Below are 18,290 nucleotides of genomic sequence, written 5' to 3' on the forward strand. Positions count from 1 at the left end.
TCAAAGTCTTATGCAGAAGTTCATTCCTAATTAGGATTTACAATCAAATGCACTGCTTACTGATTTTTGATGGGCTATATTTGAAGTTGGATACAATGCATGCAAGCCAGAACTATTTGCGTCTCATTGGCTATCATTCATGAACAGGCTGTCGGTAAAGAGAATTAGTGCGGGAAAACACCGCTGGCGAATTTTTAGACTTCTGGGTGGGCATTCATAAAGATGTATCCAGGTGCGGAAGCAGTGCGGAGATTCCCCGAGCTAAGCTGGCGGTAGGCTTGCGGAGACACGGAAGCTGCAGAGTTGATACATTTCTCCGTGTTCCGCTCTGCTGCAGCTGCCTGGGAGGTCTGTGTATCTCCATTCACTTACATTCGTATCGCCACATCAGAGGGAGCGGTACTTCCCGACCTCACCTCACACCGCTTGCGGTGATCTTCATGAATTAACATTTTGCTACATTTGTACCGATAATCACCGCACAAGGCGGTGATTTATCACTCTGCTCGGTAGTGTCATTTTTCCATGCGGAAAGAGCCTTTATGAATGCTGACTTTGCCGACTGGTCGGTAAAGTCAGCTGTTTTAAGCATTTCCGCATGCGGAAATGCTTTATGAACGATAGCCATTGAGTATCTCTGTCATGTGCCACTCAGGCCTGCCAATTGACTGCATGCAGGATTCATAATTTTCCTCTAAGCCTATTTTCCTGTGGTTGCCTACTTCACGTACAATACAACCATACTTTATGTGTGCAACAGCCCCTCCTATTCTATGTGCAGCCACCTTTTCCATGTGTAACATTTGTGTGCAGATGCCTCTTCCACAAGTGCTTCGACAAGCAGCTTATTATCTCTTCAATGTGATGCTCCCCATTTGCACTTTACCTATTCCATTTACAGTCTCCTTTTCCCTATGCAGCTTCCCCCTCTTCCACGTATAGCTACACCTTTAGGCAGTAGCCGCCATAGGCCCAGGCCTTTCTGGCCTTTGCAGAAATCCAGCCCTATCAAACGCCATGCTGTGGGAAGGACCTGCTGCATACAACCAAGGCGTGGTTCATGTTGGGAACTGAAGGGACAGAGGGACACCTCAGCATTGTATTCACTGACTGTTTTGAGGGTAATAAACTGTGGGTGTTTTCCCATGCCCAAAAACCACACACTGTGAACACTAAGGCTCCATTCACACTACGGCATCGCAACGCGGTACTCTTCCCTGCCGCTGCCTTGTTGCAGTGGCCATCAATCTCTATGAGACAGGCCATAATACCCGCATGCAACAGAAATGTTTCGAACGATGCAGACTCTACAGTGTGTTCCTGATCTCTATAGATTTTTGTGCAGCGTGCATGCGGGGTTGTGTGACGCACTTCCTGTTTGGAAGTGTGCAAGTGACTGAGGCGTTAGATGCAAGAGAAGTCTGAGGTCACTTGCATACACATTCAGGGGGCATGCAGATTTTCATGTCGGCACCTATCTGCCGCAGGGACAAATATGCGTGCAATGGTGCTGTGTGATGCGATGCGGTAGGCTCTCTTGCTGCACAAAAATCGCACCGCACAAAGGGCTTGATTCACTAACCGGTGCTAAGCCGGTTAGTGTGCCTTATCTAAGTTAGTGTGCCTTATCTGAACTTAGTGCCCCTTAAGTAGGGGCACAAAGCTACATCGCACACTGCACGATAACATCGCACCCGCTATACTGTACATGATGCGACCTTAAGGTCGCATAGGATGCGACCTAAACGGCGCATCAGTGCACCGTTATCGTTGCATCCTATGCGACCTTATGGTCGCATCATATACAGTATAGCAGGTGCGACGTTATCGTCACACCGCGCGTAAAGATCGGCGCATTACGCTGTGCATGGTGCAGTGCGTGGTGCAGTGCGTGATGTAGCTTTGTGCATCTTTCAGTGTGCACAAAGCTACTTAAGGGGTACTAACCTCAGATAAGGTACACTAACCTCAGATAAGGTTAGCGCTGTAGTTTGTGCCCACTAAGTGATAAGGCACACTAACCGGCTTAGTGCTGGTTAGTGAATCAAGGCCTAAGTGTGAACCTAGCCTAAAGGAAATCACCTGGCCCATATAATCATGTGAAGCAGAGGGGAGCAGCAGAGGTGTGGGGGGACCCAACTACTAACCTACCCCTACTTCGATACAAGGAACTATACTTAGATCTGGTATTTGTGTGGCTACACTTATGGGTGTGAAGATCATGATGGCCACACCTGTTTTATGACCCTTGTGAAATGGGCCCCAAGACTGTGAAGACACCAAGGGGAGGCAGGGCAAGGGATGTGAACGTGTATGGTGGGGAGTTATGCATGAATTGTAGTTATGCCACTGATAATAAATAAGAGACTGTTGGGGGCACCATATGCGGTGTCAGGAGAGCTGTAACCTTCCACAACTACATATATAGCTGTAGGTTGTGGTGGTTTTTCCCAATGGAGCATGCAGTAGTAGCTAATGGAAGTGATTGTGGTTGAGTGTTGCAGTGTGAACTAAGCCTGACTGCCACTTTCCTAACGTCTGAAATCCCTGTTCCAGCTTTTACAGACTGAAGAAAGAGTAGACTCCCCCACATAACTTGTCCGAGCTCCACTGAGATCATGTGACTGATATTTTGGGTCACCACACTAGAAATTAGGTCTGCATACTCTATTTGGGGGAGGGTGAGTAGTAGTTAAAAAAAATGTGTGAAACACAATAGACTTTAGCCAAGTTGCAGATATTATTTTCTAGGCCAGATGGCGATATAACATCATCAAAAGATATACAGTACATGGTTTGGTCCCCTTCCTACCATTTCTTTGACTTTTGTTATAAAGTAGCCCCATAGACAGGCATTTCACTACTTACAATCAGATTCCGTTCCGGAAAATTGTTTGAAAGTTGAACTTGTTTGTAAGTTGTATGTATGTAAACATGGTGAAACGTGGATAAATTATTCACTTTTGGACAGTTCTGGATTTGTACATAAAGTATAAAATATGTTTTTTTGGTTGTTTTTAATGTGCTTTGAGGCCCCTTTTACACTAGGTTGTTTTCATTGCATTGTGTTACCCTTTCTCAAAGTCTATGAGGCCAGTCACCAGCACGCTATCGTCGGACTGCTGCGGTGACGCATCAGAAGCAGAAGTAATGTAAGTCAATAGACGAATCATGCATCTTAAGCTGGCCACTAATGGTCCAATTTCTAGCGAAAAATCGTTCGAGCGATCAGAAATTCTGATCGGATTGGTTGTAAATAATCTCCATTGGTGGACACAATCGATTATGAAAGTGAAAAAAATGTCGCCCAAATGAATTTTCGTCGAACGAAAATTTGGATTTTCTTGGTGGTCGTGATAGATAGGAAGCAGAGATTGGTTAGTTGATGGTGTAGTGAACGATTTTTCATCCGATCAGTATTTCTGATCGCTCGAACGATTTTTCGCTAGAAATTGGACAGTTAGTGGCCACCTTAAACACGATGCAGCACAGATATGCAGAACGACGCAGAGATGTATTTCCTGTCCAGAAGTGAGTACATCACTGTGCAAAGGGCATGCGAGGGGCAGCGCTAGTAATATGACTATGTCAGCGCATTCTGGAGCAGGGCCATGTGAATGCAGACCAGGGCAGGGAAGAAGATATTGCTATAGCTACCTATTTTGTGTCCTGTTCTTATGGTGGATTTCTAGAATCTGTGGCACAGGTTTTGATCCAGTCTTCAGAGTACATGTGTTTTGCAAGTTATTTGTACATTATCATAATGTGCAAATGCATTGCGTGCACAATTTTTACCGCAGTTTTGTCCCATTCAATTCGGCTGAATGAAACTTTACCAAAGCACCAAAAACTCAGCAAGTGAACAGAAAAATATGCACATTTTTTTTTCTATGCATTTTTTCAATTAGCAGTGGTCAGGTCCTTATCATCACATTAGACTTCTGTTGGTGCTTTTCTGACAGTACACAAGCAGGGTTTCTAAGGTAAGCATGGCTATACAGGTGGAGAATGGCACAATAGGGGGTTGGCCACGGCTTTATTTGAACGACATGGCTATAATGGGGGTAATATGGTTGGAAGGGGTGTGTGGTGGAGGTGGAGGGGAGGAGACAGGGTATGGGTATCATGTGAATGTAGGGAGGGGACATAATTTGCAGTTATCCATCCTCCCAACTTTTTTTTTAGGTAAGAAAAAGGGATGCTTAAGCCACACCCCTTGCCACAACCCCTAATTACACCCCTGCCACACCTCTAATAATGCACCCAGGACACACCACTAGTCACGCTTACCAGAAAAATATGTTGTTTCATAATTCGAACCACACTGGTATTTTCTATCCTGGTTCATTTTAATTCATATTAACATTACAAAATAATAAATATATCAATTTAAAGGATGGAAATAAAGTTTAGAGTGTATTAAACACATATTTCAGTAGAAAAATACATATATTAACATAGATCTGTACATGAGTCCTGAAAAAGGGGCAAATAATGAAGAAAAAGGGACAGAGGGATTGGGTTCCCAAAGTGGGATTGTCCCTCTGAAAAAGGGACAGTTGGGAGTTATGAGTTATGTATTGCACCACTTACTGTTCACCATGTAGTGCCCCTAGCACTTTGTCATGTCCTTGTGGAGTGTCCCAGCTTTTAGGGCACAGGTGTCGAACTCCAGGCCTGGAGGGCCAGATCCATGCCGGTGTTTAGGATGGACTGAGAAAGAGCGGAATGTGTTCTACCGGATGGACCACACCTCCCCTGATTCAGTCCCATCAATGAATTTGAGCTGTACCAAAAATGTGTGAGGATCTTGGCCCTCGAAGGCCTGGGTTGACATCCCTGTTTTAGAGGATGGAGCCATGCATTGAAGGGAGGCATGTTGGGTGAGATGATAGAGCTGCACAAGTCCGTGCAGTGGGGGGTACAAAAATTTTAAAAAGGGGTCCTACCAGCAGCACACACAATGGCATCACGATACCTCCTCTTCTTTTCAGTCTCCTTGTCTATCCCTCTGGCAGCCGTGTTTCTTCTGTTACATGTTATCAGGATGGCAACTACGTTACATGAGTGATGCAGTTGCCATAGAGACACCAAAGCTTTGAGGAACTTCCTACTAGTTGGTGCCTGGGTCCCTGCATCGGCGGCAGCAGCCAGTGAGTAAAACTTAATGCAAGTCTCTGTTGCAATGCTGCCACTGTCCACAGACTCCACAATAGACTCCACACTCCTAATAAGTCCAGGTGAAGATCTAGGGTAGAGGGACATGAAAAGGAAGGGTGTTTGAGCACCCAGAGCTCCTCCCTGTGCACAGGCCACAGACCCGCTATACAGAGACATTGGTATTGACTACAGCTACTACCTAGTTGCTTATTATTATTAGACACATAGTACTGATACATTTCCTACAACGCTTGTAACACTCCAAATCTTTCAATAATTTCCTAAAACATTTAGCTGATGACCTCATGTTTGAAAACTCATCACTCTAATCTTTATTGCTATGACTTGAGCCAGAATATGAACACAAGTTAAAAATTATGATTTGCAAAGCCCAAATAACTGTACATTTTGATAGATCACTAGCTACCAATGGACAGGACATTTGGCATCTAAATTATTTTTCAAGTGGATAGTGTTGGTGCATTCCTATTGTAATCTGGAACCTTGTTCTGAATTCTACTAATCAGAACCTGAATCTTTGTGCATGCGCACTGTGGCAAGGGGCGTTAGCCTACCCTTGTCTCCGCCTCTGTGCGCTGCCCTCCACGTCGCATTCCAGCTCTTACATACTTCCTTGTGAAGCAGGAAGTATATAAGAGCGTGACTGTAACATGGAAGGCAGTGTACAGAGGTGGTGACAAGGGTGAGTTGCCACCCTCTGCCACAGTGCGCATGCACAAAGATTCAGGTTCTGTTCGGCAGAATTTGGACCAAGGTTCAAAATTGGAATATGTCGGATGCACCAACGCTACTATTGGAGCTGCCCAATGCCACACCAATGATACAATCTTGCTTGTACAATTTTATCAAACCTATATTGTAGTAGGGTAAACTGAGTGAACTTTGAATGGATACTTTAGGAGGTAGTCCCTCGTCAGTGGCTTAACTAAGGACACAGACAACCTCTTTTTTCCTCCTCCTCCACTAGGGCCCTCCTCCAATGTTCCCATGGTTATGTCTGTTCATCCAGACCCACAGATCAGTGTGGCAGCAGTGATGGCTGAGGGTTGACCTCTTCCCCCATTGGGTCTCTCTGGTGCTCCCGCTGCAGCCACTAGGTGTCTGACTGGTCTCCGCCTCACTCTTGGTCTTCCACACTTGTGTGAGAGGAAGGCAGAGACCAGAGGGCACCTAGTGGCTGCAGCAGATGGAAGAGGTAAGCCCTGGCGTCACTGCTGCCATGCTAATCTGTGAGCCTAGACGAACGGACATAGCCAGAGGAGGCTGGTGGAGGATGAGGAAAGAAGAGGTCTCCTCCCAGGACGATCCTGAATTGGAAGGGAGGATGTCTAAATGAAGAAAGTGGGTCCACCTGAAAGTTTTATGGGGGGGATGAGACATAGTAGTAACGCCCCTGTTCCTCATATTACATGAAAGTGGTAAGATTGTACAACAACATTGTATCATTACTGGGCAACAACTGCAGCAAGAATGATATGGAGGCTGCTGTATTTATTTCCTTTTAAACAATACCTGTTGCCTGGCTATCCTGCTGACCCTCTGCCTCTTATGCTGGGCATACACGGCTCGATTTTGCAGCTCGATTCTCCCACTTTATCGATTCCACAGGCGATTCTCTTATCTTCCACTCGGTTTTCTTATCTTTTTCCATTGTGTTCAATGTGGAATCGGCCGGGAGATTGGACATGTCGGAAATTATCTATCGAGCCATCTAAATGGCTCAAAAACGAACTGTGTATTCCCAGCCTAATTAATTTAGCCATAGACCCTGAACAAGCCTGCAGCAGATCAGTTGTTTTTGACATAATTGTCAGATCTAACCAGATTAGTTGCATGCTTGTTTCTGGTGTATGATTCAGACACTTCTGCAGCCCAGGCCTGTTGCTAGGAGCCGTGCGGCTGCCCTGAGCACTATTGGGAGCGAGCGCTGTAATGGAGGGGGGACCCACAGTCGCGAGGAGGGCAGCCCAACCTCTCCCTCCTTTCCTCCCCCCCTGGGCGCCCTCCGTGCTCCCCCCTCTGGTGCAGAGTAAAGCGCAGCAGGAAGCGCTGTAAATAGGAACTCGCCTGCCTGGTTCCAATCGCCGCTTTCTCGCCGCTGGTCTTCTCTGCATAGACGCTGATACACACGCTGCTTCCTGCTAAACAGGATGCAGCGTGTGTATTCGCGGCCATGCAGAGAGAAGGCCAGCGGCGAGTGAGCGGCAATTGGAACCAGGGAGGTGAGTTCCTGTTTACAGCGCTTCCCTGCGCGTTACCCTGCATCGGAGGGGGGAGCACGGAGGGCGCCCGGGGGGAGGAAAAGAGGGAGAGGTTGGGCTGCCCTCCCCGCGACTCCCCCCATTATGCGGGGGGGGGCACCTACCTACCTACCTACCTAACCTAGACTGGGGGGGTACCTACCTACCTAACCTAGACTGGGGGGCAGCTACCTACCTAACCTAGACTGGGGGGCAGCTACCTAATCTAACCTATACTGCGGGGCAGCTGCCTAATCTAACCTATACTGGGGGGCAGCTACCTATCTAACCTATACTGGGGGGGGGGGGCAGCTACCTATCTAACCTATACTGGGGGGGGGCAGCTACCTATCTAACCTATACTGGGGGGCACCTACCTAATCTAACCTATACTGTGGGGCAGCTACCTATCTAACCTATACTGGGGGGCAGCTACCTAATCTAACTTATACTGAGGGGCAGGGCCGTGCAGAGGGTCCTTAAGTGGGGGGTGCTCAAATTTAAAAAAGGGACCTGGCAATGCCTTCCACCGCATGCCCCCCCCACCTCATTTTTGGCTAGGGGGTATTGATTGTCATGCTGCTGAATGCAGATGCTGGGTGCCATGTGGGTTCTGGGTGTGAGTACAGAGTGTCATGTGGGTTCTGGCTATGATTGGGTATCGAGTTTCATGCGGGTGTTGATTGCAAATACTTAGTGCCATGTGAGATCTGGGTGCATGTACTGAATGTCATGTGGATGCTGGGTGCAGGTACTGGGTGTGACATGGGTGTGAATACTTGGCGCCATGCCTGTACTGGGTGCTGGCTATGGGTGGGCTTTGGGCATCACATGGGTTTTGAATGCAGGTACTTTGGGTGCGGGTACGGGTTAAGTAGGTGCTTGGTGCAGATAGAGTGCGCCATGTGGAAGTTGTGTGCAGGTGTGAGTACTGGGTGCAATTTTAGGCCTGGGTGCAGATACTTGGGGCTTGATTCACTAACTGGCGCTAAGTGTTAGCAAATTAGCAGTAAAGTCTGTATCAAGCTGCTTTGGGTACCAAGGTCTAGTTTGTATTGGGTGTATATTTGCAGTGGGTGGTGCTATGCAGTATTGAGTGCTGAATGAGTAGCAAATGGTGATAAACAATAGTGGGTGCCATGTGAGTGCTAATTGGTACAGGGAGCCATGTGAGTGTTGGACATAAGTGAGTAGGGAGTGCCATGTGTGGTCTGGATGTGTGCCATGGGAGAGTACTGAGTCTCATATGGGTTCGGACCAAGGATGGGTACTGGGTGCTATTTGGGTGCTGGCCATGGATGGGTACTAGGTGCATATAATGGCTTTGGAACTTGGTGACGTTTGAGTACTGTGCCATGTGCATGTTGATTATGGGGGTATGTGGGAGTACATTTGAAATCGGCGCCGGTAGACTTGGGCGCAGGATACAGCGGTATATGGCTGATCCTGCTTCTGCACAAGTCCGGGCCGATTTAATTACTATTCCCCCTCCAGGCCGCCATGGATAGTGGGGGAATGAAATAATTCGGCTTCCAGCGATTGCTGGAGGCCGAATTATTATGTTTTTAAGCAACCTCGGCTCCGTCTTCTGAAGGAGCCGACGTTACTCACTGAGTGATTCAATAGGAGTGATTCCTATTGAAGTCTATGGAAGCGCCGGCTGCGCCCAAATCTAGCAGCACTGAAAAGCACTGCTCCGGTATGTGGGTCTTAGGTGCAAATACTGAGTGCCAAGTGGGTACTAGGAGTGAGTACATGGTGACATATGGATGATGGGTGCTGGCTAGTGGGGTATTTGTTGTCATGTGGGTGCTAAAGGCAGATGCTGGGTGCCATGTGGGTTCTGGGTGCTGGCACAGGGTGTCATGTGGATTCTGGCTGTATAGGTGTGTATCAACCATCATGTAGGTGTTGATTGCAGGTACTCAGTCCCTTGTGAGTTCTGGGTGCAAGTACTGGATGTCATATGTAAGTGCTGGGTGTGGGTGCTGGGCACCAAGTGGAGGCTTAGTGCAACTGGAACTACTGCAGATGAAACATGTGGGTGTTGGGTGCAGGTACTGGGTATCACATAGGTGCAAATACTTGGTGCCATGCCTGGGTGCTAGCTATGGGTGGGCATTGTGAGTTCTGAGTGCAGGTACTTTGGGTGGTAGTACTAGTTATGTGGGTGCAGATAGTGGGTGCCATGTGGAGGCTGCGTGCAGGTGTGATTAGTGGGTGCCATGTTGGGGCTGGGTGCAAGTACTGTGCCATGTAGGTGTGAGTACTGGGTGCCAGCTATAGGGTGAAGGGGTGCAGGTACTAGGTGTCATGTGGCTGTTTGATGCAAGTACTCAGTACCATGTTGAGGCCGGATGTGAGTATTGGGTGCAGGGTGCTTGGTGCAAGTACTGGGTGCTTGCTATAGTGGGGGTTACTGGTTGAGTATAATGTGGGTGCGAAATATTGGTGGGATTGCTGTGGGTGCAGGGGGTGGGAGGTCACTTTGGGTGCTGCTATGAATGGCATAGTTGCTGCTAGGGGAGGTAGAGGTCAGTGTGGTTGCTGGGGGAAGGGTAGGTCACTGTGGGTGCTGGGGGAAGGGTAGGCCACTGTGCTGTGGAAGGTAGAGGTCAGTATGGGTGCTGGAGAAAAGGGAGGTCACTGTGGGTCCGTTGGGGGAGATCACTGTGGGTCTTGGGAGGTAGAGGTCATTGTGGGTGCAGGGGGTGGGAGATCACTGTGGGTACTGCTATGATTGGCATAGTTGTTGCTAAGGGAGGTAGAGGTCAGTGTGGGTGCTGGGGGAAGGGTAGGCCACTGTGCTGTGGAAGGAAGAGATCAGTGTGGGTGCTGGAGGAAGGGGAGGTCACTGTGGGTGCTGGAAGAAGTCAGTGTGGTTACTGGAGGAAGGAGTGGATGCTGGGTGTTGGGAAAGGCCACTGTGGGCGCTGGCAATGGGAGAGGTCACTGTAGGTGCTGCTTTTGGGATGGAATGTCCCTGTGGGTGCTGCAGGGGACAGGAGGGTAGCCACTGGGGGAGGGAAAAATCACTGTGGGTGTTGGGGGAGGGATAGGTCAGTGTGGGTGCTGGGGTAGGCAGGATCACTGCTGGAGAGGGAGAGGTCACTGTGGGTGCTAGGTGGAGGGAGAGGTCGCTGGGGGAGGGAGAGGTCACTGTGGGTGCTGGGGAGGGAGAGGTCACTGTGGGTGCTAGGTGGAGGGAGAGGTCACTGTGGGTGGTGGGGGAGGGAGAGGTCACTGTGGGGGGTGGGGGAGGGAGAGGTCACTGTGGGTGCTAGGTGGAGGAAGAAGTCACTGTGGGTGCTGGGGAGGGAAAGGTCACGGTGGGTGCTAGATGGAGGGAAAGGTCACTGTGGGTGCTGGGTAGGGAAGATGTCACTGTGGGTACTGGGGAGGGAGAGGTCAGAATGGGTCCTAGGTGGTGGGAGAGGTCACTGGGTACTAGGTGGAGGGAGAGGTCACTATGGGCACTGGGGAGAGAGAGGTCAATATGGGTCCTAGGTGGAGGGAGAGGTCACTGGGTCCTAGCTGGAGGAAGAGGTCACTGTGAGTGCTAGGGGAGGGAGTGGTCACTGGGTACTAGGTGGAGGGAGTGGTCACTGGGTACTAGGTGGAGGGAGAGGTCACTATGGGTACTGAGGGTGGAGAGGTCAATATGGGTACTAGGTGGAGGGAGAGGTCACTATGGGTGCTGGGGAAGGGAGAGGTCACTATGGGTGCTGGGGGAGGGAGAGGTCAGTATGGGTCCTAGGTGGAGGGAGAGGTCACTCTGGGTACTGGGGAGGGAGAGGTCAATATGGGTCCTAGGTGGAGGGAGAGGTCACTGGGTACTAGGTGGAGGGAGAGGTCACTATGGGTCCTAGGTGGAGGGAGAGGTCACTGTGAGTGCTGGGGGAGGGAGTGGTCACTGGGTACTAGGTGGAGGGAGAGGTCACTATGGGTACTGGGGAGGGAAAGGTCAATATGGGTACTAGGTGGAGGTAGAGGTCACCATGGGTGCTGGGGGAGGGAGAGGTCAGTATGGGTCCTGGGTGGAGGGAGAGGTCAGTATGCCACACTAGGATTTGTGTCTGGGCCTCTTCACTTGAAAGTGTCCCAAGCGGGGGCGGAGCTTCCCGCGGGTGGGCGGGGCTTATCGCGGCCGGGGCGGAGCTTATTTTGAGCTGCGAGAGGGGCTTTTTTTTGAAGATTTTAAAAAGGGGGGTGCCTGGGCACCCAGAGCACCCCCCTGTGCACGTGCCTGCTGAGGGGCAGCTACCTATCTAACCTATACTGGGGAACCTACCTAATCTAACCTATACTGGGGGGCAGCTACCAATCTAACCTATACTGGGGGGCAGCTACCTATCTAGCCTATACTGGGGGCGGCTACCTATATAACCTATACTGGGGGGCAGCTACCTATCTAGCCTATACTGGGGGCGGCTACCTATATAACCTATACTGGGGGGCAGCTACCAATCTAACCTATACTGGGAGCACCTACCTATCTAACCTATACTGAGGGGCAGCTACCTATCTAACCTATACTGAGGGGCAGCTACCTATCTAACCTGTATTGGGGGTACCTACCTACCTAGCCTATACTGGTGTCAACTATACTGGCTACCTATATTGGAGGCACCTAACTAACTAACCTATACTGGGGGTGCAATTTTTACACCCTCGCCCTGGGTGCATTTTAGCCTAGAAACTGCACTGCTGCAGCCAAATAAATCAGCAAGGCCTCCAGGCAACTTGTATTGTTTAAAAGGAAATACATATGGCAGCCTCCATATCCCTCTCACTTCAGTTGTCAGAAGGCAGAGAGCTCCTTGTGAAAAGAGCTATTGTTAGTCTTGGGAATAACATTAATAAAACTAAAATGAATTATGTTTTACTTTTAAAGATTTTATTGAGACAATAAAAGAATCATTAAAATGAATGATGTTTTATATAGTGACAGTTAAAGTTTTCACTGACTGTTGTTCAATAAGAATGCATTGAAAGCCAAGTGGGCTGCAGACCCCTCACTGCAAGAGAGGTGGCCAATCCCCGGGGGGCAGACAGATACTGGGACGCCCCCGGCCTGAGCAGCTATTAATAGAAGCTCCCGTCTCCTGGGCAACAAGCCGGCGCGTGCCTCCTGCAGCCGCGGGAGAATCTGGCTGGAGGTTTCCCTCTCGAGCGGTTCTTTCGCCGGGAAAGCTCTTGCGGTGACGTCACCGTCCAGAGGTTTCCCCGAGCAGCCAATCAGCAGGCCGCACAGCTGGATATAAAAGCATGGGCAGGCACTTTGGATAGGGGATAAGCTGAGCTGAAGAAGTCTATAGAGCATCAGTGACCATCAGCTATGGTGACCTATGACCTAGGACAGCCCGAGAACTCAGTGATCATGACAGCCGAGCAGCCTCTGAGTGTGAGCAAGAGGCAGAGAGAGGAGAGCACCCCGGAAGACAGAGGCAGCAGCAGCAGCATATGCGAGAGCTCCGGCTGCAGCATGCGGATCAAGAAGGCCAAGTACACGAGGCGGCACAGAAAGCAGACCCTGGAGCTCAGGAGCTGTGATTCTGGGGTCTGCGATTTGTATGAGACCCCCAGTCCCAGCCCTGTGTCAGACAGGCTTAGACCGCTGCATGATCCCTATGACCCCTGCCCGAACATCTCAGACAGGCTGGGACTGCAGAACTTCAGAGATTATGGGGAGGAGTGCTACACGTTCAAGAAAAGCCTGGAGAGCCAGTATCTGACTGCTGATTGCATGGCCAACCAACCCCAGGTAATCTGCAGCTCTATGTTGTGTGTCACAGTCTGCATATGTATCTATCATTATCCATACACTATATACACTGGTCAATAACAACCCAATTCAATGCTAGGTACACACAATACAATTTTTCTGGCCGAATTACCTGCCAGATTGATTTTTTACAACATGTCCGATCTGAATCTCAATCGATTTTCTAATCGATTTCCATAGAAGTGAACAGAAATCGATCGGAAAATTGATCGAAATTCAGATCGGACATGTTGGAAAAAAATCAATCTGTCAGGTAAATCGGCCAGAAAATTGTATCGTGTGTACCTAGCAGGTCCACACATTGATTTTCTCATTCGATTCCCTGAAGATTCATTCGCTCTGATGTAATAGAATGACAATTGTTTCTTTTAAATGTCCGGTCAGTTTAGTTTCAATCGAGTTTGACTTGCTGGGATCTATTTAAAATCAACGTGCTGTGAGTGGTAGGAATCAAATCGATTGTTTTAGAATATTGGAATATTGGGTGGAAATATACGCGGATGGCTAGCTTTAAATTGATCAGAAGTGACCAATGCACCATCTTGTGGCAACTGATCTTGATTATATTTTTCAGCAAAAATCTGAACAAGAATAAATTGCACTATTTTTGTTTTTGTTTCGTGTCTAAAATCGATCAGCAGGGTGGCAGCGGACAGATTAACAGCAGATTTGATCACATTGTTCAAACCTGAAAAAAAAAAAAAAACCTGACGATAGTGACCATGTTTCTCGAATGTGCAAGCATTACAGTTATGATATCCTCTTAATTAACTTTAAAGAGGAACTCCGGTGAAAATAATGTAATAAAAAAGGGCTTCATTTTTACAATAATTATGTATAAATGATTTAGTCAGTGTTTGCCCATTGTAAAATACTTTAAATCCCTGATTTACATTCTGACATCTATCACATGGTGACATTGTTACTGCTTTCAAGTGATGTAGCTGCTGCTTGCTGTTTTGGCAGTTGGAAACAGCTGTAAACAGCTATTTCCCACAATGCAACAGGGTTCACAGACAGGAAACTGCCAAGAGTGCCTACTCAGAATTTCTTTGTGGGAGGGGTTTCACCACAATATCAGCCATACAGCGCCCCCTGATGGTCTGTTTGTGAAAAGGAATAGATTTCTCAGCTACTGGGGGTATCAGCTACTGATTGGGATAAAGTTCAATTCTTGGTCGGAGTTTGTCTTTAAGGCCAATTTTACCCTTGTTTTTTGCATTGCAATGGGATGCGATGCTCCTGCCACATCCCACCGCAATACTAAAAAACGACAATCATATGACCCCGTGGCAGAGTGTGCCGATAGGGTCATATGCATAGTGCAGCCCCCCACTCAGTGATGTACTTCCTGCAGGACAGGAAGTACGTCACTGGGATTCCCGTCAGTCCGTACATGCACCACAGAACGCACCACACTCCGTCGTTTACACTTACTGCATCTCCCATAGACTTCCATGACCCTAAATTGAATTGAATACTTTCGGCACACTGCAACAGACCGCATTAAGGGCTTGATTCACTAAAGCGTGATAACTGCTATCACTGCAGTTATCACGCGATCTGCGTAAAGCATTACATCGTGTGATAAACAAACGTTTGCGCGCGATCGCATGCTTTGAAACACGCAAACGTTAGTTTATCACACGACATAAGGCTTTACGCGTGCAAACTGTCGCGCGGTAGATCACGTGATAACTGCTGTGATAGCAGTTATCACACTTTAGTGAATCAAGTCCTAAGTGTGAAAGTCTTAATAGACTTTCATTGCTTCTGCGGCCTATTGCAGTAGCAACGGGCAACGCAATGCAACTTTCCTCTGCAAGTGTAAAAGGGGCCTAAAAGCAATCCTGATTGGATTAGAAACTTTCCTAATTAGTCAGAAACCTCTGGATAGTCCCAGATCCTGTAAACGAACGCATCCACACTGGGCATGTGCGAGTACAGTCTGCACATGCCCAGTAGATGGAAGCTCTCGTGCATCAATACCCCTGTGCATAAATTCATACATTTTAAATCTATGCGGAATTCAAATATCATTGACCATCCCTATTATTTATCTGTCTACTCATGCACAAATTCATTGTCAGAATACATGATCTTTAGCCATTTTTCAAAGAACAAAGAAACACATTGTTTGACTGTTTAGAAACCCTCATCTTAATAATAATCAGTGCACACACTGTATCATTTAACAGTGAGATAATTGCCTCATGTTACATCCAGTGCTGAAATGTGATTGTTTTTCTGACAGTTGAAGCCGGAGTCTCGCTGTAAACTGATCAGCTGGCTGATTCCAGTCCACAGACACTTCAACCTGGGCTTCGAATCCCTGTGCCTCACCATCAATGTACTGGACCGCTTCCTGGCCTGCACGCCTGTGGCAACTGACTGCTTCCAGTTAGTGGGTGTCACCTGCCTGCTGATTGCCAGTAAACAGGTAGGTACAGAATGAAGAACCACACACCTGAAAAAGTATTATTATTGATTTACTATAGCACTGTCCTATTCCACAGTGCGCAGCTTATCCCATCATCCTGACTCAGATTTAACACTTTTCAATCCTATGTGGGTGTACATGGGGGAAAAAGGGCACCTGAAAATTTGAGTGCCCAGGAATAGCCAATAGTAGAGTAACAGTAAATTTACCGATATTCTGCTCATGCAGTGCTAATGTCGATAGTAAAATAACAGTAATAGATATGGATATTTTGCTACAGCTAAACCTAACCCTATTCTCACACTGAATCTGTCGATACCTAACCCTAACAACCCCCCCCCCCCCCCCCTCCATGCCGAACCTTAATCACCCTCCCCCCACCACTAATCCACGGCAAGCATCTGCTATGTGATTTATTTTGCGCTATTTATTGGGCACTGCAGGTACCCAAATTTCCCCCTATAGCCAGTATTTATATGGGAGCCTATGGCGGTGCCCAAACTTCTGTCGCTAGCAGGTGCCAATATTCCCTGTTTGCCTATGGCCAACTGTGTTTGACAGAGGCCTCTTCCAGTATAGACCTAATGTTGGATATAAATGGCTTCCAAGGTTGGTTGCATTTCTCACTCCCTGTCATTGGTGAGCTAGTTGGAACCACTATAGAGGAAATGTTGACATACCCACCCGTATAATCATTTATGTAACAGCTGGTGAATACAATACTTTGTGGTAAAATAAATTTCACTTTTTAATATCTGACAACAGGGGACTCAATCCCACCCCTCCCCCCCCCACACACACACACACCCCATATGTGATTTCTTCCACCCTGGCAAGTCATTACATCACAGTAGTGGCCATTAGGTCATCCACTGTGTGCAGAGAAGCAATGGCTTGACAGGTGGAAGAGACCAAGTGAAGAGGGGAGACCAGGTTTCAGTCAGCAGCCTCACTGCCAGAGGAGGAGCAGATGATGCAAAGAGGCATTTTGAGCTTTTTTGGCACAAAATATACAGAAGATGTTATTCTGCTCCTGTTATATGAATAGCCTCCTACTAAAGCTCCCCCCTTTCCACAAAGCCGAAATATGCGTCTATGAAGGTAAATTTGGGCGCCTGATTAGCGGCAAGAGGTGGAATTATATGCAGAAAGCCTTGTGAATCGCCTGCTATGCAATTTTGTTATCGGCAAGCTGATTTTGATATCCGCAAGACTGTCTGTCGGAGCAGTGCTTTTCAGCGCTGCTAGATTTGGGCGCCTCCATAGACTACAATAGGAATCATTCCTATTGCAGCGCTCAGTGAGTAATGTCGGCTCCGTCTTGAGGGGGTTGCTTAAAAAACACAATAATTCGGCCTCCAGCAATCGCTGAAAGCCGAATTATTTCATTCCCCCACTATCCATGGCGGCCTGGAGGGGGGATAGTAATTAAAACGGCCTGGACTTGTACAGAAGCAGGATCAGCCATATACCGGCTGTATCCTGCGCCCAAGTCTATCGGCGCCGATTTCAAATGTACTCCTGTCCGTAAATAATTCCCTGTTTTGATGGTAATCGGCGCCTCTGAGTGCCGAAATTTACCTTCATAGCAGCCGTGATTTGTGGCAAAAAGGTAAAATTTGGCGCCCTGAGGTGCCCCCCACCATGCACCCAAATTTCCTCCTTATGCCGCAAAAAGTGGCTTTTATTATAGGCGCCTATGACGGCACTGTTTTTTTCTGTAAGTGTTCCTGCGCCCTTTATCCTGCTTCGATACAGTAGGTCCACTTTAAAATGCTTCTAAATAACCTCAATGTATACAGTTATATTTAGCTCTCAACATTCTCTTTCTTTACAGATATCTGATAATAATAATCATGTTTTTACCATTTAGGTGGAGACTCGGCCCCCACGGGTGAAGCAGCTGCTTGCCCTGTGCTGCGATACCTTCTCCCGCGATCAGCTCTGCAATCTGGAGTGCATCATCTTGCTGAAGCTCAGATTCCAGCTCGCAGCGCCAACCATCAACTTTTTCCTGCAGCACTTCTCCTTCCTGCAGGTGGCTGATGGGGACCCCTCTGATGCAGATCTGTCACAGGCCTCCTTGTCATTAGCAGTGGCCAGAGGCATCGCAGAACTGAGTCTGGCTGATTATGCTTTTAACTCGTACTCACCGTCCTTGATGGCTGCTTGTTGCCTGGCGCTGGCTAACAGCATCCTGTGCAATGATAGGCCTACCAGTGTGCTGCTGGCCAGTGGCTACCCTGACAGCCAACTGCAGGAGTGCACAAGCAAGATTGACTTACTTGTCTCCCTAAACCGAGATTCCCTGAACCGCCTGCTGCCTAGTGACCTTCCTGAGAAGAAAATGGATGTAGATGAATAGACTTTTTTTTAATATATATTTAAAATAAAAAGTGGATTTGTAAACAGATACCATTGCTTAAATGCAGATAGTGCAAGATGTATGCAAATACTTTTGCCAATCTCTTTCCTGAGTGCTTTGGGAGCCTTAGCAAATCTCCAGTGTATCCTGAATAGAGACATTGATTTCCTTCCAACTTGGAGCTTTCCCTGTATTGCGCCTTCCGACCTTCCAAAATTGATCTGTAGTAGCTCAGCTGCCAGCATCATTACTTTTTGTAGGCGGGGCTCCATGTGAGAA

The 18,290-nt window shown here is 47.9% G+C and overlaps 1 protein-coding gene across 1 annotated transcript; it reads left to right on the top strand.

The window, feature by feature from the left end:
• Window positions 1-12,729: 12,729 nt before the first annotated feature.
• CCNO (cyclin O) lies at window positions 12,730-18,011 on the top strand. The gene is made up of 3 exons (XM_068262046.1): window positions 12,730-13,185; window positions 15,461-15,646; window positions 17,520-18,011. Exons 1-3 carry the CDS (start codon window positions 12,760-12,762, stop codon window positions 18,009-18,011), a joined length of 1,104 nt encoding a protein of 367 aa, XP_068118147.1. The 5' UTR covers window positions 12,730-12,759.
• The last annotated feature ends 279 nt before the right edge of the window (window positions 18,012-18,290 follow it).

Source organism: Hyperolius riggenbachi, chromosome 1 (genome assembly GCF_040937935.1).
Source record: "Hyperolius riggenbachi isolate aHypRig1 chromosome 1, aHypRig1.pri, whole genome shotgun sequence".
Lineage (NCBI taxonomy): Eukaryota > Metazoa > Chordata > Amphibia > Anura > Hyperoliidae > Hyperolius > Hyperolius riggenbachi.